This window comes from Lepidochelys olivacea (assembly GCF_965140295.1).
Source record: "Lepidochelys olivacea isolate rLepOli2 genome assembly, chromosome: 17".
NCBI lineage: Eukaryota > Metazoa > Chordata > Testudines > Cheloniidae > Lepidochelys > Lepidochelys olivacea.
In genome coordinates, this window is record NC_140427.1 from 1,953,929 (window position 1) to 1,977,353 (window position 23,425).

The 23,425-nt window shown below is 63.5% G+C and overlaps 1 protein-coding gene across 2 annotated transcripts; it reads left to right on the forward strand.

The window, feature by feature from the left end:
- Positions 1 to 5,392: 5,392 nt before the first annotated feature.
- On the forward strand, positions 5,393 to 22,415 carry PIPOX (pipecolic acid and sarcosine oxidase). 2 transcript variants are annotated; one of them, XM_084650568.1, is made up of 8 exons: positions 5,395 to 5,564; positions 7,063 to 7,211; positions 16,801 to 17,014; positions 17,549 to 17,731; positions 20,412 to 20,555; positions 20,868 to 21,026; positions 21,438 to 21,513; positions 22,055 to 22,415. In XM_084650568.1, the coding sequence occupies exons 1-8, from the start codon at positions 5,439 to 5,441 to the stop codon at positions 22,183 to 22,185; spliced, it is 1,182 nt and encodes a 393-aa protein (XP_084506694.1). In that variant the 5' UTR covers positions 5,395 to 5,438; the 3' UTR covers positions 22,186 to 22,415. The 2 variants fall into 2 exon arrangements, with proteins under 2 accessions (XP_084506695.1, XP_084506694.1); XM_084650569.1 differs by lacking the exon at positions 17,549 to 17,731 and having other exon boundaries at positions 5,393 to 5,564.
- Positions 22,416 to 23,425: the final 1,010 nt, after the last annotated feature.

The window sequence follows — 23,425 nt, forward strand, 5'->3', positions numbered from 1 at the left end:
GCCCCCCAGCTCACAGGCCGGGGCGTGGATCTCGGCCGGGGGGAAATAAGCATCCCCAGCACCAACAAAAGCCGAACGAAAGCGCCCCGGCTCAGCGCGAGCGGTGCGATCCCTATCTCTGCCCGGTTTAATGGCAGGCATACTATTGAGTGACGCCGGGAGCTAATCCCCCTCCCATGCCTCGCTTTGTCTGTCAAGCGAGGGCCCCGTTACAAGGTAGATCTGAACCTCTACACTCGGCCCCCCTGCTCCCTTCGCCCCATATCGCCGTCAGCAGACACCAACTCTTCCTCCTGCCTGGGCTGCCGACGGAGAGCACAGGGCTTTGGCGGTGACATGCGCAGGGAGCTGAGTGCACTTCGCCCTTGGGGAAATAATGCCACATGCTCCACCCAGCTCCTGGCACCCGGTGCAGATGGGCAGCGCTGTGGCTTGTAGGGGGCGGGGGGGGGGAGAGAGAGACGACTGTGAGTGCTTGGAATCGCATCCCCTAGTGAAGGCAGCTCTGCCAGGAGTCCACTCAGCTCCCCCAGAATCCGGCCCCTCCTGTGCCACAGGGCCTGGGCCTGACCCACCCTGGGTTCACCCCACTGATGGGGAGAGCTGCTCCTGGGGTACATGTTGCAGCAGAGGCCAGTTACTGAGAGCTGTGGTGTGGAGTTTGCTCTGCACCCCGCCCAGCCCCGACAGGCACCAGAGTGTGGGGTTGTGTCCCTGCCCAGCCTGGCTAATGGTCATTGATGGACCATCCTCCATGGACTTAGCTCATTCTTTCTGGAACCCAGCTGTACTTCTGGCCTGCACACCATCCCCTGGCAAGGAGTTCCACAGGCTGGCCACGTGCGGTGGGGAGACGAATTTCTTTGTGTTGTTCTAAACCTGCTGCCTATTCACGTCTTTGGGTGACCCCAGGTTTGTGTGTTATGAGAAGGAGTAAACAACACTTCCGCATTCACTGATTTCATAGGCAATCGCCGCCCCCGTCGCCCAAGCCGAGCGGTCCCTGTCTCTAAGCTCCCCTCCCTTGCACAGCACGCAGCACTCCAGGGGTAGGCGTACCATGGGTTTATATTTACTGTCTTATCTCTCCCTTTCCCCATGGTCCCGGCCCGCGGCCCCCGCCCACCCAGCCCCCGCACTGCAAGCCGAGACTGCACTTTACAAATGGTGGAGAGAGACCCCGGAACTGCCTGGCTGCCTCCGCAGGGGCTCCTCAGGCCGGCTCCCCCATTCGGTGCGTGCTGGGCACGTTTCCCAAGCCGTGCGGGCTATTTACCAGGAGCACTGGAGGTGCCTTGCAGCGGCTCCGCGTAGCCGGGGTCGGCAGTTACACGTATTTACGTGTCTGGCGCTCCCGGTTCAGGGTGCCTCGCTATTTCCCCGCTCCGGCGAGTTTGCCACCTTGGCCGGCTCGGCGCGATCAGCCCTGCAATATTACACAGCCAGCTCTCTCCTCGCCCGCGCGCCTGCCCCAGGACACAGACTGCAATTGCTGAGACATAAGTGCCGTGATGTGCAGTTTTTTTATTGCTATTATTCATAACAAGAACTGGTGTAAAAATGTAAAGAGAAAAAAACTCCTATATAGCTACACGCTCCTCTCCGCAGCCTCCTGCCAGGCTGCAGCAGCGGGAGAGGTGAATGGCTCAGAAGTCATGTTGATTGGTTTCCTTCTACGCTGCGGAGGGCAAACCGGCCTTCCTGCATCGGTTAGGTTTGCAATAGAGGGCGCAAAAAAAGGGGGGGGTCGTTCCACCTATGTATCCAAGCAAAACGAGAGGGGAAGCTACAATTCGGAGCTTCTCCCCGATCCCGCTTACGTGTGGTGCATGACATGGGATGCCACTCGCTGCTCTGGAGCTGGAGGGCAGGGGAGGCGGAGGGGACCAGCCCAGGAGCCTGCTGGCTCACTAGGGAGAAGTACACCGCTCGGAGTGGGACTTGAGCAGAACACGGGCTTTGTAGCTGGAGTGGTGGCAGGTCTCTCTGGACAGGGGCCGGTTAGGGCTTTGCATCACCCGCTGCCCCCAGCAATCCCACACTCATCCAGCACCTGGCGCATGAGGATTTCAAAGCGCTTCCCAAACACTAAAGGCCGTCCACCATATGCCTGGGGGGAAATCGTAGCGAAGTCAGAACTGCTTAGGATTCCCCACTCCCCGCCATGCCAGGGACAAAACCTGCCATCTTAGGTAGAGGAAAATCACCATCAGCTGCTAGCAGTACATGGCCAATGACACAAAGTCAGGCAGTGAGGGCAGTGATGCCTGCACCTCTGAGGCAGAGACAGCTTTTGTTGATGTGGGAGGCCAGAGCTCAGGAATAACGGCTGTCGAAGGCCATTATAAACGTGGCCACGTCTACTCTAATGAGATAACGGTGCCTCTCTTCCAGACTCGGTGTGTCTGTTCTATGCAATCCCCCCTTTTGCGGGGTGGGGTCACAGCCCCTCCCCGACCCTCCAATTGCCTACATCCACCCAGCCAGCACACACTACACACAAGGAGGCGAAAACCCTGCCGTCAGAGCACCTTGTGCGGCAACATCTCCCAAGCAAAGCAGGGCTCACATAGTCCCACAGAGCACGGGAGGAGCCCAGATGACGGGGTGATGGGCACGGTGTGAATCTCTAGCTAGATGGAAGTGTCCTGCCCAAAGTTAAGCAGTAAGACTCAGGAGCTCGAGATCATCCAGAGCCACCAGCTCCACAGCAGCCGTGTACCGCAGGAGGGGTGGGACGCACGCGGCCCACGCACCAGCCGAGCAGGCCAGGCTGCCTGACTCGATGCAGCAGCGCAGGTCAGGACTCCCAGCCCCACGGGGAATTTCTGGCGAGGGGCTGCGGAGGCATCTACCCCCAGGACCTGGGGGAAGCCCCAGTGCTTGGGCCTAGAGCGGACGAAGCTCTGGAAGCTGCACAGAGGCTGTGATCCGGGATAGACGCAATTCAGATCCTAGGTACACCCAGAGCTGCAAGGGCTCGACCTCACCCCCCAGCTTCAGCTCTGGATGCAAGCAGCTGCTAGCCCGTCACTGCCCTGCTCCCTCCCAGACGAATGCGGCTCCGGGGGTTACTGGGCGAGCGTCGCCAGTCGCTGCAGAGCAGTGCTGAGGTGGGGGGGGACGCCAGCAGCCCGGGGCCCTCCCCAGAAGTGTCCCACACTCCCCACCTTGTGGGGGCCAGCGGTGGGGCTAGGGGAGCTGGGCTGGTTTTACATCATCTAGCTCATTTTGCCCCAGCTGACTGAGCAGCCGCGGGCAGTGCCAGTGGCCCATGCTCAGAGGAGGACGCTTGCTCCGGGCCATGGTCGGGCAGCAGCCCCGTGCTCAAGGCACCCGAGCACTCAGCACCCGCAGTTAGCTGGGCCTGCTTCGCACGCGGGGAGGTGCCAAGAGGCAGGTCCGGGGGAGCCAGCAGCGGGAGACATGGCTGGCATGAAGCCATGCAGGAGCTCCGGGCCGGGGCGCTGACCCGCACAGGAGCTGGACAGTTTCTCCAGAGAGCCAAACCGCAGTGATTAACGATCAATAATGCAGGTGCGTTTCCACCGCCTGCCGTTAGCCGGGGAAGGAGACTGGCCAGCTAATGAATTAATCCAGCACGTCACAGGTTGGCCACAGGGGGAAGGAGCAGACGCCCAGGTAAGCTCCAGTAAGCTGGCGCAGCACCGCGGATGGGCAGAGCAATGCCACTGATGCCAGCCCGGGTCTGGCCCTCATGTCCCAACGGGCTGAACAGCAAGTTAGTCAGAGGGTGTCACGGCGTCCCCGGGCGATGCTCTGGAACTGCTCCCCATGCAGCCAGTCAGGACTCTGGGGAAGACTCCTTTCTGTGAGCAGCCTGTCTGCAGGGCAAACAGCTCACATGGCTTCCAGCTTCCTGGGTCTGACCTCGGAGCATTCAGCATCCTCTGCCCCTCCCTGCGCTTCCCACAGCGAGTCCGCCCAGGCAGGGTCCTGGGGAAGCCAGAGGGTCCTGCCCCCCAACTCCGCAGTCAGGCGGGACTCTCAGCCAGCCAGTAAAACAGAGGTTTATTAGACGACAGGAACATGGTCTAACACAGAGCTTGTAGATGCAGAGAACAGGACCCCTCAGCTGGGTCCATTTTGGGGGGCAGTGAGCCAGACAACCACATCTGCCCTTCACTCCATGTCCCTAGCGAGCCCCAAACTGAAACTCTCTCCAGCCCCTCCTCCTCTGGGCTTTGTTCCTTTCCTGGGCCAGGAGGGCACCTGATTCTTTTGTTCTCCAACCCTTTAGTTCTCACCTTGCAGGGGGGAAGGGCCCAGGCCATCAGTTGCCAAGAGACAGAGTGTCGGCCATTTATGTACACTGGCCCTTTGCTCTGCAATATTACACCCCCTTATCCCACCCCCTAGAGACTTAAGAAATGCCATGGGGAAACTGAGGCACCCCTACAGTATTCCGAGGAAACATGAAGAACAGTCCCACTTCGTCACAGAGGGCAGGCCAGCCACGTGGGGATGTACCCAGGGCTGCAGCAGGTCTGCACAGCCCTGGCCACCACGTCCTGCCCGCTCCTTTTACTCACAGAGCCAGCCACAAGCTAGCACAGGTCTGCCCAGCCGAGCTGCAGCCGCACGCTGAGTGTGGTGCAGACGGGCCCTCGGTTGGGAGCTGCAGGGAAAGTAATCAGCCACGGGTAGAGTTAAGTGTAAGAAGGCTCAGGCTGGACTAGCAGGGGACTGCAGGTCGGGATTGAGGGGCAGGGTAGAGTTGGGGGGAACTCAGGTCTGGGACAGGGGGCTGTGGGTCAGGATTGAGGGGCACTGGCAGAGCTGGGGGGACCTCAGGGCTGGGACAGGGGGCTGTGGGTCAGGATTGAGGGGCACTGGCAGAGCTGGGGGGACCTCAGGGCTGGGACAGGGGGCTGTGGGTCAGGATTGACGGGCAGGGTAGAGCAGTGCACAAGGGAAACTTGCCCAGTTCTGCCCACCTTGCTCCCAGGGATTCCCTCCCTAGGGTGACAGGGACCGCCCCCTGCCCTTGCAGATGGTGCCCCAGGGACTGAGCTTGCTGGGCTGGGGCCAGAGCTATTTGCATGGCATGGCTGTGAAGGAGGCAGGAGTCCCGAGGGTTCCAGCAGCCGAGCAGCGCCCAGGGACAGTCCCTGGCAGGACAGGCCTGGCAGAGGCCACATGATGCCCTGGTCAGGGACGGGGTGGGTGGGAAATGCCCAGTGCACTTTATGCCTCCCCCAGGGCTGGGCTGGGCTGCTCCAGGCTCCAGGGCAGGTGGAAGCAGCCGGGGGCCCAGACCAGCCAGCCGGGGCACATGCCAGGGAGCCAGGAAGCCCCAAGGACCAGTGCTGGCTGCTGGAGGCAGGCCTGGAAGTCAGCTCCACACGGCTCCCCGCCTGACTGAACTTTGCTCCTGGCTCAGGTCCCAGGCCCCTGCAACGGGAGAAGGGCTGAAGATGGCAGCTGCGGGCGAGCCCCACAGCTCCCTCTACGACACCATCGTGGTGGGGGCCGGGATCCAGGGGTCCTTCACTGCTTACCACCTGGCCAAGCGGGGCAGAGACACCCTCCTGCTGGAACAGGTACCACCCCCAACCCCGACGCGCCGCTCCGGGGAGGACTGCAGGGCAGACACAGCCCCACAGGCTCCTGCTGCAGCCCTGGGTGCACACAGGAGCGAGCCAGAACGCGCCCTCCGGCAGCCGTGCACCGGGACCCCACAGACACCCGGGCTCTGCCTGGCGACAGCTAGCTGGCAGGACGGACCTTGTCCCAGACACAAGCTCTGCACAGCACTGCTCCACGGGAGGCTCCAGCCCAGCCCCCAGAGCGGCGGGGAGCTAAGCCCCTGCGCCCCCCTCTCCAGGTGGGGTCCCTGCAGCTGGGAGGCATGCGGGGCCCCTCTCCAAGGCCCAGTTACAGGCTGGCAGCCAGGAACCGCTCTCCACATGCCCGCCTTGCCCCCAGGCAGACGTGGCTCCGTTCCCACTGCACGCAGCTGTCCCAAGAGATCAGGGAGGGCTGCCCGCTGGGCCAGGCGCAGAGCCGGCTCTCCCAACACCCCTGACCCCTTGGGCTCGGATCCTGCCGGGAACATCCCCGTGAGCAGCTCTCAGCAACTCCCCAAGTTGCAGGGAGAAGCAGCGTGGCCTGGCTGGTCTGCTCCTGGTGCAACACACGATCCTCCCAGCCGTCGTGCGCCTTGCACACGCACCCCAGAGCGGCCTCGCCCCACGGCTGAGCTAAACACCCCCCCTCCCCACGGTGACAGAGCGTGATGATGCCCCCCCTCCTGCCCATGCAGCCTGGAGTCTCCGCCGCAACACCCCCGCCACTCCCCACGCAGCAACACGCCCCACCACCTCTCCTGGAGCCCCCGGGAGCCCGGGCCACCCACCGCAACATCCACCCACCGCTGCGACACGGCCGCCCGCTTGGCACAGAGCTGCCACGCCCTCACCCGCCCCCCAACAGCCCTTCGGGGGCAGAGCCCCCGTGCACCAGGGGCTCTCAGGAGCGAGCACTTGCCATCTGAGAGGGCAGCGGCTGGCGCTGTGTGATGCTGGGGAGATCAGTGACTGGAGTGGCAAGATGACCCCACCTGGCACCTAGGACCCCGCCTGGCTCAGCACTGGCCAGAGGTGCTGGGTGGAATCACTGCATTCCCCACGGAGCGGGCAGCTCCCAGGCAGCCCTCGCCCTCACAGCCCCCCCTGAGCAATCGCACCAGCCAGGCAGGGTCGTGTGGCCCAGCTGTGCCCAGGGGGTGCCCCACAGCCAGGGCAGAGACCAGCTGGAACCCAGACCCTCAGGAAGCGATGGCAAAGAGAGGGGAAGGTGCACCATTAGTCCAGGTCCCTCTGCCCACCATGCCTGGCTGCTGCCCCCAGCCTCCCCTGCAGCATGGGGAGAGAGCACAGCTCCAGGAGGGGACGGGTGCCCTGCCCCAGCCCAGGGGCGTGCACCCGAGGCGTGTGCACCCGGGCAGCACTGCAGACAGGGCAGGGAGAGGGAACCAGCATCCCCACAGCAGGCCGGGATCCCCAGCGAACCTTCCCTTTGCCCCTCCTGTCCTGGTAGTTCCCCCTGCCTCACTCCCGAGGCAGCTCCCACGGCCAGAGCCGGATAATCCGCCACGCCTACGCCCAGGAGCACTACACGCAGATGATGGCAGAAAGCTACGGCCTATGGGAGCAGCTGGAAGCCGAGGCTGGCGCCCCGCTGTACAGGTGAGGTGCCGCGAGGGGGAGGGGGTGCTGCCCGCCGGGGACTCGGTCCCTGGCAAGGGGGGCTGCTGGCGGAAATTCAGCCCTGACACCTCAGAACTGAGGGGCCGGGAGGCACAGGGCCCCGGCTGCCCCGCTCAGCAGTTATTGGCGCTGCTGGGCCCCAGCCGAACAGCAGCCGGGCCGATGCCAGGCCAGCTGGCCCCACAGCCCACCCTTAGCACCACGCACGCCAGGCCCCGGCCGACAGGGCCACCAGTCTGGTATGGGAGCCTGGGGAAAGGGCAGCCAACCACAGGCCCTGGCCCCTGGTGCCCAGCCGGGTTACTCACCCCCAGGCTCTCTGGCCAGACATTGCAATCAATGGAAAGGAAGGGCCCCGGCTGCCCCAGAGTAGCCGACACCAGGGACCCCTTTGGAACCAAGCGGAGCATTAAGGGGTTGTTGCTGGAGTGGCTCAGCCCCACGTTAGGGCAGGGGCAGGATTTTACCACCCCGGAGATTCAGCAGCGTCTCCATTCGCTGCGGGGGCCTGCACCGCAGTTACAGCCGGTTGGTGGGTGCAGATTGATCAATCCCCCCACCCGACGGCCTTGGGCCTGGCCCATGAGCACAATGGGAAAGAGATGCGGGGCTCTGTGTCAGCCCGCCCGAGGCATGCCGAGTGCAGGCCACCCCGGCCAAGAGGAGAGGCTAGTAACCCCTCCAGGCTTTGGCTGCTGTCAGCACAGGGAAGGGAGCCGGGTGTGGGAGACACAGGACTGCGTCCAGCCAAGATCCAGGAGCAGGGATGGGCCCGGCCCCGTTGCAGACCAGCGAGCGCAAAGGGGCCCAGTGAAGAGCAGCAGAAGGGGCAAAGTCCCTGGCACTGAGCACGAGCCACCAGCCGCCACGTCTGAGCGATAACAAGCCCCCCCAGGCCCGGGCCCCAGACAGCGCGACCCTGTTTCCTTTGGCCAACCGCAACAAACAGGCGGAGCCGGAGCCAAGCCAAGCAATCCCGATTGGCGGTGCCACCCGGATGCAGGCTGGCTAAGTGCACGAGGGTCTCGCTGCTCAACCAGCCCCCAGCCCTGCGCGGCTCTGGTACCTGCCTGAACCCGAGCAGCCACGGATCTCCCGGGAGTGGTACCGCGCGGCTACTGGCCACGTGCTCTGAACGGGACGGTGCCCTGCCTGGGCCCAGCCAGCTCCCGGGGCTCAGAAGTGCTCCCCTAGGACAGAGCCTACAGCTCCTTACTCCCCTGTACAAGCCTGGCTTCGGCTCCAGACCCCTGTTTACACATTGCCAGCAGCCCACGTAAGCCTCCCCCAGGTGACGCTGGGGAGCTGAGCACTGGAGGGGTCATGGCAGGACCCCCTCCCAGAGGGGGAGCCCAGCAGCAGCCCCATGCTAGGCCATGTTAACAGATAGCGGGAAACAAATGATCAACTTCCATCCGTCCCCGGTCCTTGGCTGACTGCTCAGCTGCTGTCAGAGAGGTGAGGCTGCCCCCCACCCCCTCCTTCTGGGCCACGGCCCCACAGGCCAGGGGACTGGTAGGGGCTGGGGATGGACAGAGATCCCAGGAGGGAGGTGGCAGCCCACCTGTGAACATTGGCACGGGGCTGACAGCGGTTCAGAAACCCCTTCCCCCACATGCCAGCATGCAGAGCCCCCCACTGCAGCCAGGGAAATCCCTGGGGCAGAGCCCACAGGGCGAGCCCCTACACCACCGCGGGAGCCTCAGCATTCAGGGAGTGTGTCCCGGTCCCAGAACCTGCCCCTAGGAGCCAGCCAGCATGGCCCAGGGCTGGGCTGCAGGGCTCGGCTCCAGCCCACAGGAGTTCTCAAGCCCAGGGCCAGCAGAGCCCTGCAGGAACCCCAGGACCCATGGGCTTGCACCAGGACTCACCGCGCTCAGCCCCCCACTCACCTGCTCAGGAAGGGGTCTGCTCCGCTAGGTGCTGAGTAGGGCCTTGGCGGAGTGGCTGCACTCCCACCTGGCCTGGGGTGGAGCCACAGACCCCACCCCCAGCGCACCTGTGCTGGAGAGACAGGCCCCGAGCGGCCAGGATGTGGGGCAGGAGGCAGCCAGCCTAGGCCGTGGTCCAAAGCCTGCTGTCTAGGGCAGAGCCATGCTGGGCACAGCAGTGAGGCCAGGGGCAGCCCCTCCTGCCAGCCCCGGGAGGCTCTCGCAGCGAGGCCCCCTCCCTGGCCCCCCCCCACTCATCCCAGCACCCCCTTCCGTCTCCTTCACACCCTCCAGCCCCACGTGTCTTGGCCTTCCTTAGGCATTGTGTAGCCAGGGCAGTCCCTGGCCCAGGTGCCCTTGTGCCAGCGGCGCTTGTGGGGAGGCCGGGGGCAGGTCTGCTGGACAAGTCTGTGGACTCCCAGCCTGGCAGAGCCGCAGCTCATGTCCCAGGAAGCGGGTGATTCAGCCAGACCCTGGCCTGGCCCAGTGAAGGAAATAACCTGCAGCAGGGGAGCCAGTGAGGCCTGTTCCCGGGGCTCAGGTCAGGGGCTGAGCAGCCCGAAGCTCAGGGATGTCCGATTGCCTTGAATTATCAGCTCCCGCACGCCCTGGCTTTAGACTTTGCCAGCCACCCGCAGCCACCTCTGGGGTGGGACATGGCAGCCACTGAACAGCATGCAGCAACACTGCCCACCTGACCCAGGGCTCCCCTCCTCCTACAGACAGCCCCCCCTCAGCACAGGGCAAACTCATGGAGAACTGGGACATACCCCACAAGGGAGCACGGGTGCCCTGCTGATGTCACCGCACAAACCGACTGCTCCCAGGGGCTGCGATCACGTGATCTACAGCACTCCTGCCAGTCCAGACCCAGACCACCTGTGACAAAGTGGGACTGTTCTTAATGTTTCCTCTGAATAGTGTGGGGGTGCCTCAGTTTCCCCTAGGCAGTTCTTAAGTATCTAGGTGGTGGGGTAAGGGTTTATGATCCTTGCAGAGCCCTAGAGGGCAGGTGTGTGCAGGGGTCAGGACACAGAGAATGGCCGACACCCTGTTTCCTGGCCACTGATGGCCTGGCCCTTCCCCCCTGCAAGGTGAGAACTGAAGGGTTGGAGAACAAAGGAATCAGGTGACCTCCTGCCCTAGGAAAGGGACAAAGCCCAGAGGAGGAGGGGCTGGAGAGAGTTTCAGTTTGGGGCTAGCTGGGGACATGGAGTGAAGTGCAGAGGTGGTTGTCTGGCTCACTGCCCCCCAAAATGGACCCAGCTGAGGGGTCCTGTTCTCTGCACCTACAAGCTCTGTGTTAGACCACGTTCCTGTCGTCTAATAAACCTCTGTTTTACTGGCTGGCTGAGAGTCCTGTCTGACTGCGGAGTTGGGGTGCAGGACCCTCTGGCTTCCCCAGGACCCCGCCTGGGCGGACTCGCTGGGGGAAGCGCACAGAGGGGCAGAGGATGCTGAATGCTCCGAGGTCAGACCCAGGAAGGTGGAAGCCGTGTGAGCTGTGTGTCCTGAAGACAGTCTGCTCACAGAAAGGAGACTTCCCCAGAGTCCTGACTGGCTTCATGGGGAGCAGTTCCAGAGCATCGCCCAGGGACTCCGTGGCAACTGGTGGCAGCGGTGGGATGTACTGCACCCCGTGGATGGCGCTTCCTGCAGTAAGTGACTGGGAAGCAGTAACACGAAGGGGGATTGCCGAGGACCAGGCATGCTGAAGGCTCAGAGAGGAGCAGTTTCGGGGGGCAGTTAACCCCTGGGAGTGTGTGACCAGCGAGAAGGACTGTGCAGTAATGGGGTCCCCTTGGGGACTGCGATGAACAGTCTCAGGGGCGGAGGAGCCTGCGGCTTGGCCCTGGGAGAGAGAAGGACTTTTGCAGTAACAGGGTTCCTCTTGGGATTGCAGCGAGCAGTCCCAGGGGCGGAGGAGTCTGCAGCTCAACCCTGGCAAAGAGGTGGTGACCTCAAGAAGGGCTGGCACACTAGGGGTTCTCCCTGGAAACCGTGGGGAGCTGAGAGCACACAGGCCGGTGAGTCCACAACAACTTGGGAAGAGCGGAGTGATGGCCTGTCACTGTCTCCTTAAGAAGGACATCGGAACCCTGTGCAGAAAGAGAGGGTTGAGCATTGGAAAGTTCACGAAAGCACAGTTAATCGTGCAGCTGGAGGAGGATGACCGCTCTAAGGAACAGATTCCTGACCCAAATGGGGCTATAGCAGGATCTGGGAGCAGCTGGAGTAGTAGCCAGGCACCGCCAAGACTCCTGTCCCCGACCAGACGGGGGTCTTCAAGATCGGGTTCCCCATCGGGGGATCGGAGATGGATGGGATTGGAGCTGAGTCAGAGAGAGCAAGAGGACTGTGAGAGACAGCGAGAGCCGGAGAAAGAGCTGCAGAAGCAGCAGCAGCATGAACTGGCAGTGGGGGAGTGGGGATGGCTAGGGGACCCCCCAGGGGTGAGTGGGGATAGACCCCGGGGGGCCAGTTCCACAGGGAACCTCGAGACTAAATTGCTGCCCCTGGTTAAGGAGGGAGGGATGTGGATGCCCACCTTACTGCCTTTGAGCAGGCTGGCGATTTGAACCAGGGGGACCCTGCGGAAAAGCCCCAGTGTCTAGCTCCCTTGCTGGGTCCCAAAGCCATAGACTCCGTCAGCCAGATGGGTAGGGAGGTGGACAGGCTCCCACTCCTGGTCCCAGCCTATAGGTCTGTATGGAGTTTCCTGGGGCCAGGCCCCTCGGACCTCCAGTGGGAGCAGAAGGTGATGGTCAATGGGGAGACATTCCTGGGGTGGCGAGATCCTGGGACAGAGAGAAAACTGTTGTCAGGCCCTGGGTGGTGCAGCCTCAGATGCTATGGGGCTGTGTGAGCTGGGTGAAGAACCCAGGGATGAAGCCCCTCGCCCTACCTATGGCCCAGATCCCTGTGCAGACCCAGGAGGGGTGGGGCTGGCTGGTTGTTGGGGTTCTCCAGGACACCAGCTGTGAGACCCTGTTGTGGGGTGACTGTGTCTCTTTGGGACAGGATCCAGGCCCTGCTCCTGTAACTGCCGAGGGTTTGAATTTGAATCCAGGGAACCAATCGGTGGAGAGGGAAATGGTCAGTGAAAATGCAGGTTTCAGAGTAACAGCCGTGTTAGTCTGTATTCGCAAAAAGAAAAGGAGGACTTGTGGCACCTTAGAGACTAACCAATTTATTAGAGCATGAGCTTTCGTGAGCTACAGCTCACTTCCTCAGATGCATATCGTGGAAACTGCAGCAGGCTTTATATATACACAGAGAATATGAAACAATACCTCCTCCCACCCCACTGTCCTGCTGGTAATAGCTTATCTAAAGTGATTTCCAGCACAAATCCAGGTTTTCTCACCCTCCACCCCCCCACACAAATTCACTCTCCTGCTGGTGATAGCCCATCCAAAGTGACAACTCTTTACACAATGTGCATGACAATCAAGCTGGGCTATTTCCTGCATAAATCCAGGTTCTCACATCCCCCCCACCCCCATACACACACAAACTCACTCTCCTGCTGGTAATAGCTCATCCAAACTGACCACTCTTCAAGTTAAAATCCAAGTTAAACCAGAACATCTGGGGGGGGGGGGTAGGAAAAAACAAGAGGAAACAGGCTACCTTGCATAATGACTTAGCCACTCCAAGTCTCTATTTAAGCCTAAATTAATAGTATCCAATTTGCAAATGAATTCCAATTCAGCAGTTTCTCGCTGGAGTCTGGATTTGAAGTTTTTTTGTTTTAAGATAGCGACCTTCATGTCTGTGATCGCGTGACCAGAGAGATTGAAGTGTTCTCCGACTGGTTTATGAATGTTATAATTCTTGACATCTGATTTGTGTCCATTTATTCTTTTACGTAGAGACTGGCAGTGGGGAGGAGCTGTTAGGCTCAGGCTACCTGCCTGCCTGTAACCAGCCCCTGGGGCTGGGTGGGACAGAGAGATGCTCCCCACCCCCTTGCAAACCTGAGAGGGGGCTCAGGCAGGCTCTGATGCAGTGAGGAAAGCAGCGAGCTCGCTGCCTACCCCCACTGGGACAGCAAGGGCAGCGCTGAGCACAGTGGGAGCTGAGACGCCAGCTGAGTGGGGGGAGACACAGGCAGGGCAGGGGATCTGTGGGGAGCGGCAAGGTGCTTGGTAAGGAAAGTCTGGATGAGCCCAGGCAGCCTTGTGAGCTGTGGCTTTGTCTAGTCATCAGGGTGGGAAGGCGAGGAGAGTGGAAGATGAGTGTCCCTGGGTGGAGAATTGGGACAGGGAAGGAAACGTTCCTGTGTCTGTCAGGGGTATTGACTTGCCTGTGGAGGGAGCTACCCTGATCTCCAAGCAGTTGTCTGTGAACAGCCTTGTGTGCCGGGACCAGGGGAATGAGATCCCAAGCTGTGTGTCTGGTAAAGGAGAAAGTGTGTCCGGCTCTTTGTCTGTGGAGCAGACAGAAGGGGCCTTTCAGCCTGTGATGGTTGAGGGTCGTGCAGGTGTCTCAGAGTTTGTTCTGGATTCAGCTAAAGCCCAGGAAGGGAATGGTCCTAAGTTTGTGTCTGCTCGGGAGAATGGCCCTGTAACTAGGTCGCATCCAGTTAGTGTCTATGTAAAATCCCAGAGACCAGACAATGCTGGTGCTTGTATTTTGCCTGTTGCTAGTGTGTTGTTGGGAAAGGGTGTAGCAACTCTGTCTAATCAGGGTGAGATCCTAGCCAGGGCACAAGGAGAGCATGAATGTGATGTGATTGTGTTACCTACTGAGGGTGTGGAAACCTGTAGCAAGAAGGAAAAGATTCCTGAACTTGTGTGTGGCAAAGGGAAGGAGAATGCTTCTAGCCTTTTATCTAGGAAGTCTGTCAGTTTGCCGGAAAGGGGATTGTGTAAGAATCCGCCGGATGGGCCAGAGGTAATTCTGGATATAAGTGAGACCCAGAAACAGTCTGTTGTTGCTCAGGAAAGTGTTCCTCTAGAGCAAGCCCTCGTTAAAGAGGGTAAGAGCAGAATTTCTGTGAGGGGTGAATTGTTGCATAGAAAAGCCCTAAGGAAAGGAATCCTCATGGAGTCTTTGCAAGCAGTTTACTGCAACTGAAGGGTGTGAAAGTGATTTAATCCAGAAAGTTTCAGTTCCTAACAGTCAGAAATTTTCTGTTGTGAATGGATCCACTGACTGTCCTGTTGAAAGACCGAGGGGGGATAGCTTTGAGAAGGTCTCAGATGGGGTGAAAGCTGTTAAGAAAGTTAAACAGTCCTATAACCAAGTGGCTGTGTTTGGCCAGCTTGTTGGGAAGAAGACCCAATCCCAGTTTGACCCCCTGGGGTTTTGGGGTGGCCAAAGGGCACGGGCTGCATAAACCTTCCCACATGCAGCCTGTGAGTGCTATCGACCACCCCCGACGTAAGGGAGGGCGTGAAACTGGAAGGGCCTGATGTAACTCCTACCAAGGAATGGGAGAGATGCTGGGGCATCCATGGGAATGTTGGTGGCTTCGAACTTCCCTAGGTCAATGGCTAAAGTGACCCTGCTCAGTTCGATCTCGAAGGGGGGAGAGATGTGACGAAGTGGGACTGTTCTTAATGTTTCCTCTGAATAGTGTGGGGGTGCCTCAGTTTCCCCTAGGCAGTTCTTAAGTATCTAGGTGGTGGGGTAAGGGTGTATGATCATTGCAGAGCCCTCAAGGGCAGGTGTGTGCAGGGGTCTGGACACAGAGAATGGCCGACACCCTGTTTCCTGGCCACTGATGGCCTGGGCCCTTCCCCCCTGCAAGGTGAGAGCTAAAGGGTTGGAGAACAAAGGAATCAGGTGCCCTCCTGGCCCGGGAAAGGGACAAAGCCCAGAGGAGGTGGGGCTGGAGGGAGTTTCAGTTTGGGGCTGGCTGGGACATGGAGTGAAGTGCAGAGGTGGTTGTCTGGCTCACTGCCCCCCAAAATGGACCCAGCTGAGGGGTCCCGTTCTCTGCACCTGCAAGCTCTGTTTTAGACCATGTTCCTGTTGTCTAATGAACCTCTGTTTTACTGGCTGGCTGAGAGTCCCATCTGACTGCAGAGTTGTGGGGCAGGACCCTCTGGCTTCCCCAGGGGCCCCGCCTGGGCGGACTCGCTGTGGGAAGCACACGGAGGGGCAGAGGATGCTGAATGCTCTGAGGCCAGACCCAGGAAGGTGGAAGCTGGGTGAGCTGTGTGTCCTGCAGACAGTCTGCTCCCAGAGAGACTTCCCCAGAGTCCTGCCTGGCGTCGTAGGGAGCAGTTCCAGAGCATCGCCCAGGGACGCCGTGACACCACCCCATTACCCCTGTTCTGCCGGTGCCCCTCACTTCCGGCCCGCAGCCCCTGCTAGCCCAGCCCTGGGCCCCCAGCTCTGCCAGTACCCCTCACTCCCGACCCGCAGCCCTGCACCCCACACACACTCCAGAAGCGCTCGCCGCAGACAGGTGCGGTGGCAGCCCACTAGCCATCAGCCTGGGAGCCCCAGACTCAGTCTCCCTGGGCTCCAAGCCAGGCTTTGTACTCTGTCCAGGACGAGTGTTTGGGGCAGCGACTCGCGGGGCCGCCCACCATCCGCCCACCCCTTGCCCTTGCTCCAGCCTGCCCTGGGGGCACCCAGCACAGTGGTCGGGGGCTGGTTCCCAAGGCAGCAGGCCGCATGGCGGGCGAGACGGACTCCCGGTAATTTATCTGACTCTATAAAGGATGAGCCATTAAGGAAAGAAGCACATAAACGATTCCCCATCTCGCCAGGGTCAGAGCTAATGGAGCTATCAATCTCGTTAGGCGGGAGCCTGGCAGAAAGGCCCCTTCCGCCGTCCCCGGCTGACTGACTCCCAGATCCTTTGGCCTCGCCCCACAGGGCCCTGCCTGTTCCCCACACAGGGGCTGGGCTGTCCCGTGGGCTGGCAGTGCTCAGGGATCTCCCCTGATGGCGTGGCCCAGGGGAGAGGCTCAGACCCAGTCTCTTGTTGGGGCAGCAGCAGCTGCGGTTCCCGCCCCGCCCCGACCTGCTGGGGGCAGGAATCGGCACTGCCCAGCCGCCGGGAAGGGCGGGAATCGCCCCTGTGGCCTTTAGTGACGGGAGGGATCCAGGCCAGGCTCCCTGCGTGGCCACGGGATGACCTGCCGCAGTCCCAACACCCCCCCCAGCTACCAACATGGCCCCCCCAGCTCTGCCAGTGCCCTCATCCCCCTGCTACTCCAGCCCCGGCTCCCCCAGCTAGCAGCTGGGCCCTGCAGGTTCCCCCCTCACTTGCTCTGACGATGGTGGCTCAGGCAGCTCCCGGTGGGTGGCGCTTGGCACCGTCACAGCCTGGCCCCTTGGCCCCTGACCCTTGGTTTTGAACCACAGCCGCCCGCAGGGGTGGCAGCCTGCCCACAAGCCCAGCGATGCTGGAACATGGACACGCTGTCTCTGCAGTCAGCTTCCCTGGCAGCGTGGGCAGGACCCGTCTCCTGCCCTGCCACCCACCTGCTGGGGGCCCCTGTGCAAGTCGCCGCCCCGCTCTCTGGCTCCGCGGCCCAGACTGCCGGAGCTGGGCTGGGCCAGGCAGGGCCGAGAGGGCTCGTAGCACGCCCACGCGGGGCCGGAGCTGGCTGGGACGTGGGCAGCGACTGCCCAGTGCCGTAACGCTCTGTTCCCCGGGCCTATCTCCGCAGGCAGACGGGGCTGCTGGTTCTGGCGGCCAACACCAACCCCGAATTCCAGCGCTTCTGCCAGACCTTGGCACAGCACCACATCCCCAGCGAGCTGTTCACCGCGGAGTCGCTGCGTGGGCGCTTCCCCGGCATCCGGCCCTACTGCGGGGAGGCGGGCGTGTCAGACCGCACGGCAGGGGTCCTCTACGCGGACAGGGCACTCCGGGCTGTTCAGGTACCGGGCTGGGCCTGGGGCACGTGGCTTCTCTCCAGCCAGGGGCCGGGGGCTCGGCCCCAGGAGATGGGGGTACTGACAGCATCGCCTCCAGGCCCTGCAACCCCTGGGACAGCTCTGGCTGGGCCAACAGCCACGCTTGCCACAGACACGGAATGGGGCCCAGCTGGAGTCTCTTCACCGGTGGGGAACGCCTAGTGCTCTGCCCCTGCAGCTCTCAGCCACGCCCGTGGGTGCTACCATGTGGCATTTGCCATCCTCGGTATGCTCCCTGGGGGTGGCTCGCCGGGGCAGGCATGTGCCCTCTGGACCATCTCTGCAAGGCCATGGGCAGCCAGCAGCCCGGGGGGGGGGCCCCAGCGCACTCCTGGCTTGGCCCTGTTGCTGCCTTCTGGCCCCAGGAATGAGGGGTCCCCAGCCGGGCTCCCACCCACTGTGCAGGGGCTGAGCACCAAGCTGCACCTCTCGACCCCTGGGGCCTGGCCCAGCCGGCGTTGCTCCCCCGGCCCCAGGCTGAGTGGGCTCCCTCCCCAGGACGGGTTCCGGCGGTGCGGGGGAGCCCTGCGCGACAGCGAGCAGGTGACTGACATCCAGCCGGGGGTCGTGGTTACCGTGACAACCAGCGGAGGGGTGTACCAAGCCAAGAGTCTGGTGATTACAGCCGGCCCCTGGGCCAATAAGCTTCTGGCCCCGTTGGGCCTGCTGCTGCCTCTCCAGGTAAGGGCTGGCTCCGGCTGTGCCAGGGGGACGCGGGGCGTTGCCAGCAAGAGCACAGGATTGTAACCCAGAATGCACAGCTCACTTCCACCACTGGCACACGCCTGGCAGTGCACGTGGGGCTCCGTGTCCCTACGCACGCCTGGCACTGCACGTGGGGCTCCGTGTCCCTGCGCACGCCTGGCAGTGCACGTGGGGCTCCGTGTCCCTGCGCACGCCTGGCACTGCACGTGGGGCTCCGTGTCCCTGCGCACGCCTGGCACTGCACGTGGGGCTCCGTGTCCCTGCGCACGCCTGGCAGTGCACGTGGGGCTCCGTGTCCCTGCGCACGCCTGGCAGTGCACGTGCCTGGCTCCGTGTCCCTGCGCACGCCTGGCAGTGCACGTGGGGCTCCGTGTCCCTGCGCACGCCTGGCAGTGCACGTGGGGCTCCGTGTCCCTGCGCACGCCTGGCAGTGCACGTGCCTGGCTCCGTGTCCCTACGCACGCCTGGCAGTGCACGTGCCTGGCTCCGTGTCTCTACGCACGCCTGGCAGTGCACGTGGGGCTCCGTGTCCCTGCGCACGCCTGGCAGTGCACGTGGGGCTCCGTGTCCCTGCGCACGCCTGGCAGTGCACGTGGGGCTCCGTGTCTCTGCGCACGCCTGGCAGTGCACGTGCCTGGCTCCGTGTCCCTGCGCACGCCTGGCAGTGCACGTGGGGCTCCGTGTCTCTGCGCACGCCTGGCAGTGCACGTGCCTGGCTCCGTGTCCCTGCGCACGCCTGGCAGTGCACGTGCCTGGCTCCGTGTCCCTGCGCACGCCTGGCAGTGCACGTGGGGCTCCGTGTCCCTGCGCACGCCTGGCAGTGCACGTGCCTGGCTCCGTGTCCCTGCGCACGCCTGGCAGTGCACGTGGGGCTCCGTGTCCCTGCGCACGCCTGGCAGTGCACGTGCCTGGCTCCGTGTCCCTGCGCACGCCTGGCACTGCACGTGGGGCTCCGTGTCCCTGCGCACGCCTGGCAGTGCACGTGGGGCTCCGTGTCCCTGCGCACGCCTGGCAGTGCACGTGGGGCTCCGTGTCCCTGCGCACGCCTGGCACTGCACGTGGGGCTCCGTGTCCCTGCGCACGCCTGGCAGTGCACGTGGGGCTCCGTGTCCCTGCGCACGCCTGGCAGTGCACGTGGGGCTCCGTGTCCCTGCGCACGCCTGGCAGTGCACGTGGGGCTCCGTGTCCCTGCGCACGCCTGGCACTGCACGTGCCTGGCTCCGTGTCCCTGCGCACGCCTGGCACTGCACGTGGGGCTCCGTGTCCCTGCGCACGCCTGGCACTGCACGTGGGGCTCCGTGTCCCTGCGCACGCCTGGCAGTGCACGTGGGGCTCCGTGTCCCTGCGCACGCCTGGCAGTGCACGTGCCTGGCTCCGTGTCCCTGCGCACGCCTGGCACTGCACGTGGGGCTCCGTGTCCCTGCGCACGCCTGGCAGTGCACGTGCCTGGCTCCGTGTTCCTGCGCACGCCTGGCAGTGCACGTGCCTGGCTCCGTGTCCCTGCGCACGCCTGGCAGTGCACGTGCCTGGCTCCGTGTCCCTGCGCACGCCTGGCAGTGCACATGGGGCTCCGTGTCCCTGCGCACGCCTGGCAGTGCACGTGGGGCTCCGTGTCCCTGCGCACGCCTGGCAGTGCACGTGGGGCTCCGTGTCCCTGCGCACGCCTGGCAGTGCACGTGCCTGGCTCCGTGTCCCTGCGCACGCCTGGCAGTGCACGTGGGGCTCCGTGTCCCTGCGCACACCTGGCAGTGCACGTGGGGCTCCGTGTCCCTGCGCACGCCTGGCAGTGCACGTGGGGCTCCGTGTCCCTGCGCACGCCTGGCAGTGCACGTGGGGCTCCGTGTCTCTGCGCACGCCTGGCAGTGCACGTGCCTGGCTCCGTGTCCCTACGCACGCCTGGCAGTGCACGTGCCTGGCTCCGTGTCCCTGCGCACGCCTGGCAGTGCACGTGGGGCTCCGTGTCCCTGCGCACGCCTGGCAGTGCACGTGCCTGGCTCCGTGTCCCTGCGCACGCCTGGCAGTGCACGTGGGGCTCCGTGTCCCTGCGCACGCCTGGCAGTGCACGTGGGGCTCCGTGTCTCTGCGCACGCCTGGCAGTGCACGTGCCTGGCTCCGTGTCCCTGCGCACGCCTGGCAGTGCACGTGGGGCTCCGTGTCTCTGCGCACGCCTGGCAGTGCACGTGCCTGGCTCCGTGTCCCTGCGCACGCCTGGCAGTGCACATGGGGCTCCGTGTCCCTGCGCACGCCTGGCAGTGCACGTGGGGCTCATGCCTGAGGGCTCCATGCCTGTGCAGACAGGGCTGGGCGGAGCGAGCGCACCTTCCCGGGGGTCGCTGTGTGGTTGGTCAGAGCCCTGCAGTCGCTGCCTGGAGCTGCTCTGAGACGTGGCACCGGGGCGGGGCAGGGGGGGCACTGGCCTAGGAGCTCAGCTGGGTCAGGGTAGGCATAGGGGCACAGGGCGCCAGGCGCCAGCCAGGAGGAGACCTGGCCTCCCACCCTGCCTGCCAGCTCTGCTGCCGGTGCTCAGTGCTTGGTAGTGGGTCCGGCTACCCGCCACCCCCAAGAGAGCCGCATCCCTCTCGCCCGCATCCCCCCCAGCCCCCGGACTTGCCCGGCAGGGAGGAGAGGACTGATCCATGTGTGCCCCGCCCTGCAGACCCTGCGTATCAATGTCTGCTACTGGAAGGAGAAGGTCCCCGGGGCTTACGGGGTCTCCGCGCACTTCCCCTGCTTCCTGGCCATCTGCGACCCCCATCACATCTACGGGCTGCCCTCCAACGAGTACCCAGGGCTGGTGAAGGTGAGATGGGGCAGCAGGGAGGGTGGCCCAGCTTGCGCACCCGCCCACACACACACCCACCCCCTTGCACGCACCTCCACACACTTTGTTGGGGGGCAGGCAAGATATGGGCGCTTCCCGGCCTGATGCAGCCCTAGGCTTTGCCAACCCTGCCCTTGCGGGGGGTGGGGGCGAGTGCAGAGCTCCGGGGGGAGGGAGCCTGGGGGCCGGGGCGGTAGCCCAGGGGTGCTCGGCGGGGGCTGGCTGGGAAGGAGCAGGGCTGGCCGGGAAGGAGCAGGGCTGGCCTGACCCTCCCTCCTCAAACCGCCCCAGATCTGCTATCACTCTGGCAGCCCGGCAGACCCTGAAGAGCGCGACCGCCCGCCCGAGGCCTCAGGCCTGCCTGACATCCAGGTGCTCCAGGACTTCGTCAGCAAGTACCTGCCAGGCCTGGTGCCGGAGCCGGCCGTGGTGGAGCACTGCATGTACACGGTGAGGGGCAGCTGGGAGACCTGGCCTGAGAACTCCCCTCCCCTCCCAGGGCCTGCCAGCTCAAATGGGCACCCCTGCCTGGAGCTAGGACCAGAACCCAGGAGTCCTGGCTCCCAACTCCCCCTGCCCCCCCCAACCTGCTAGCCCCTACGCCCCTGCCAGGGCCAGGGCTAGAACCCAGGAGTCCTGGCTCCCCAGCAGCCTGGCCTCTGCTTAGACACCTGCTCCCAGTTCATGCCCCACATGGGTGGTGATGGACAGGCCAGGTGATGGCTCCCAAAGTCACTTGGGTGCTCCCAGACCCTCCCCACTCCGGCAGGAGCCAGGGCACCAGTATCCCCCTTGCCCACCCTGGGGACTGTGAATTGGTGAGGCTCTCCCCTCCTTGACACACGCACTGGCTCCCCACAGAACACCCCAGACGAAGACTTCGTTCTGGATCGGCACCCCAAGTTCAGCAACATCGTCATTGGGGCAGGGTTCTCAGGTAAGTGGGGGTGGGGCGGCAGGGGATTCTCAGGTAAGAAGGAGCGGGGCAGGATGCGGGGGGGGGGGTCTTGGGTAAGCAGGAGCGGGGCAGGATGCGGGGGGGGGTCTTGGGTAAGCAGGAGCGGGGCAGGATGTGGGGGGGGTTTCAGGTAAGTCGGGCAGGGGCTCAGCACCTGCTCCCAGTGCCAAAGCAGCGCCGGGGACGGCTGCCTAGGACCGGGGTGTTCCCCATAGGGCTGGGATGGCCCAGCGGTCCCCCTGCCCCATCCCTAGGCCCCGTTCAATCTGCTGCCACTGCTCAGCCCTGCCCCAGTGCTGGTCCCACCCCACGGGGCGGGTGTGGTGCAGACCCCCCTCCCCCAGCTGCAGGGCCCCCCGGGTGTTCCCAGGGACACTGGCTGGGGTGGGGAGTGGGGGGTGGCCGAGCACCATGCCAGCCCCCGGGGGCAGGCGAGCATGGGCAGTGCCCGCAGCCCAGGGCTTGCTCTCGGGGCGGCCGTTCCCAGCTGACTGGAGTTTCTGCACTTCTGCCCACACAGGCCACGGGTTCAAGCTGGCGCCGGTGGTCGGGAAGCTCCTGTGCCAACTCAGTGTGGGGGAGGAGCCGTCCTACACCATGGAGCCGTTTGGCATCCGACGCTTCCCAGCCCTGCCCCCCGCTGCCCTGTAGCCTGCCCTGCGCTGGGCCCAGGGGCTTCTGCCACCAGCGTCACTGGCCCCCAAGCTCTGGCTGAGCCCGGATGCTCAAGCTGAGTGCAGGGGTCACCCCCTCGGCCCAGGCTCTGTTCCCCTGTTTGTTTGGGTCTCAGCATCCCCCCCTGCTGGGCACACACAGCCCCAAGACAAGGGGAACACGGGGCTCCCCGCTCCTGTTCCAACCAATAAACACCTGGCAAGCCAGCCCCCGTGCACCAGCTCTCTCTCTCACCCGCGGCCGGCGTGGAGGGGACTGGGGGCTCCCTGGGCCCCAGCAAGTTGAACAAGCCCCACCACGCTGGGTGAAGGTTGGCAGACGGGTGGGGGGGTCTCTGGCTCACTCGGAGATCGACCGATGGCGCCATGAGACCCTAACGCCCACCTTGGCCCCACTTCGCTCCATGCCCAGCCAGCAGCGAGCCCTGGGCGCAAGGTGCCTCCTCCATGGAGCTGGCCCAAGCTCACCCTGGAAGGGAGCCTGAGCTGCCCCCGGCCTGGCCCCACACACAAAACGGTCTCCTCAGCAGGAGCGACGTGGCTGGGGCCCCCCCACCCCGCGCTCGCTGTGCAGGGGGCCCACTCGGCCCAAGCTCATCTCGGCCTTGTCAGGCTCATGAAGATGGAGCTGTCTGAGCGGGAGCGACACACTCGCTTAGGGGGCAAGTGAAATGTTTTAATGTTAAATGTGCCATTTTATTATCATTAGATCGCTCCCACTTAATGAAAGCGCATTAGTGCAGGGCTGGCTTTATGGCGGCGTGCGCCCAGCCTGCCCCATTTGTTTCCAATCGATCACGTGAGGCCGGGGCCTTTGCACCGGCTCAGGGCTGCTGTCACGGAGCGTGGGGGAGTCCGGGGCCTGCACCCCTCTTCCTGGGATTCACTGAGACTCTCAGCCAGCCAGTAAAACAGAAGGTTTATTGGACAATAGGAACACAGTCCAAAACAGAGCCACCCAGGACCCCTCAGTCAAGTCCTTCTGGGGGGCAGGGAGCTTAGACCCCAGCCCTGGGGTTCCCTGTGTTCCTCCACCCAGCCCCAAACTGAAACACTCCCCAGCAGGCTCTCTCCTGCAGCCTTTGTCCACCTTCCGGGGCAGGGCAGAGGTGTTACCTCCCCCTCCTGGCCCAGGTTACAGGCTCTCAGGTCTCCCATCCCCAGTGAAATGCCCCTGCTATGTTCCCAGGTCAACACTCCCCACAGCCGCCAGCCTG

What these genes read in the sequence shown, in the direction of transcription:
- PIPOX (XM_084650568.1), top strand. Translation starts at nt 5,439, where the DNA reads ATGGCAGCTGCGGGCGAGCCCCACAGCTCCCTCTACGACACCATCGTG. An exon ending in GCCTGCTGCTGCCTCTCCAG is followed by an intron (nt 17,732 to 20,411) that starts GTAAGGGCTGGC and finishes CCCGCCCTGCAG; the next exon opens with ACCCTGCGTATCAATGTCTG. An exon ending in AGTACCCAGGGCTGGTGAAG is followed by an intron (nt 20,556 to 20,867) that starts GTGAGATGGGGC and finishes AAACCGCCCCAG; the next exon opens with ATCTGCTATCACTCTGGCAG.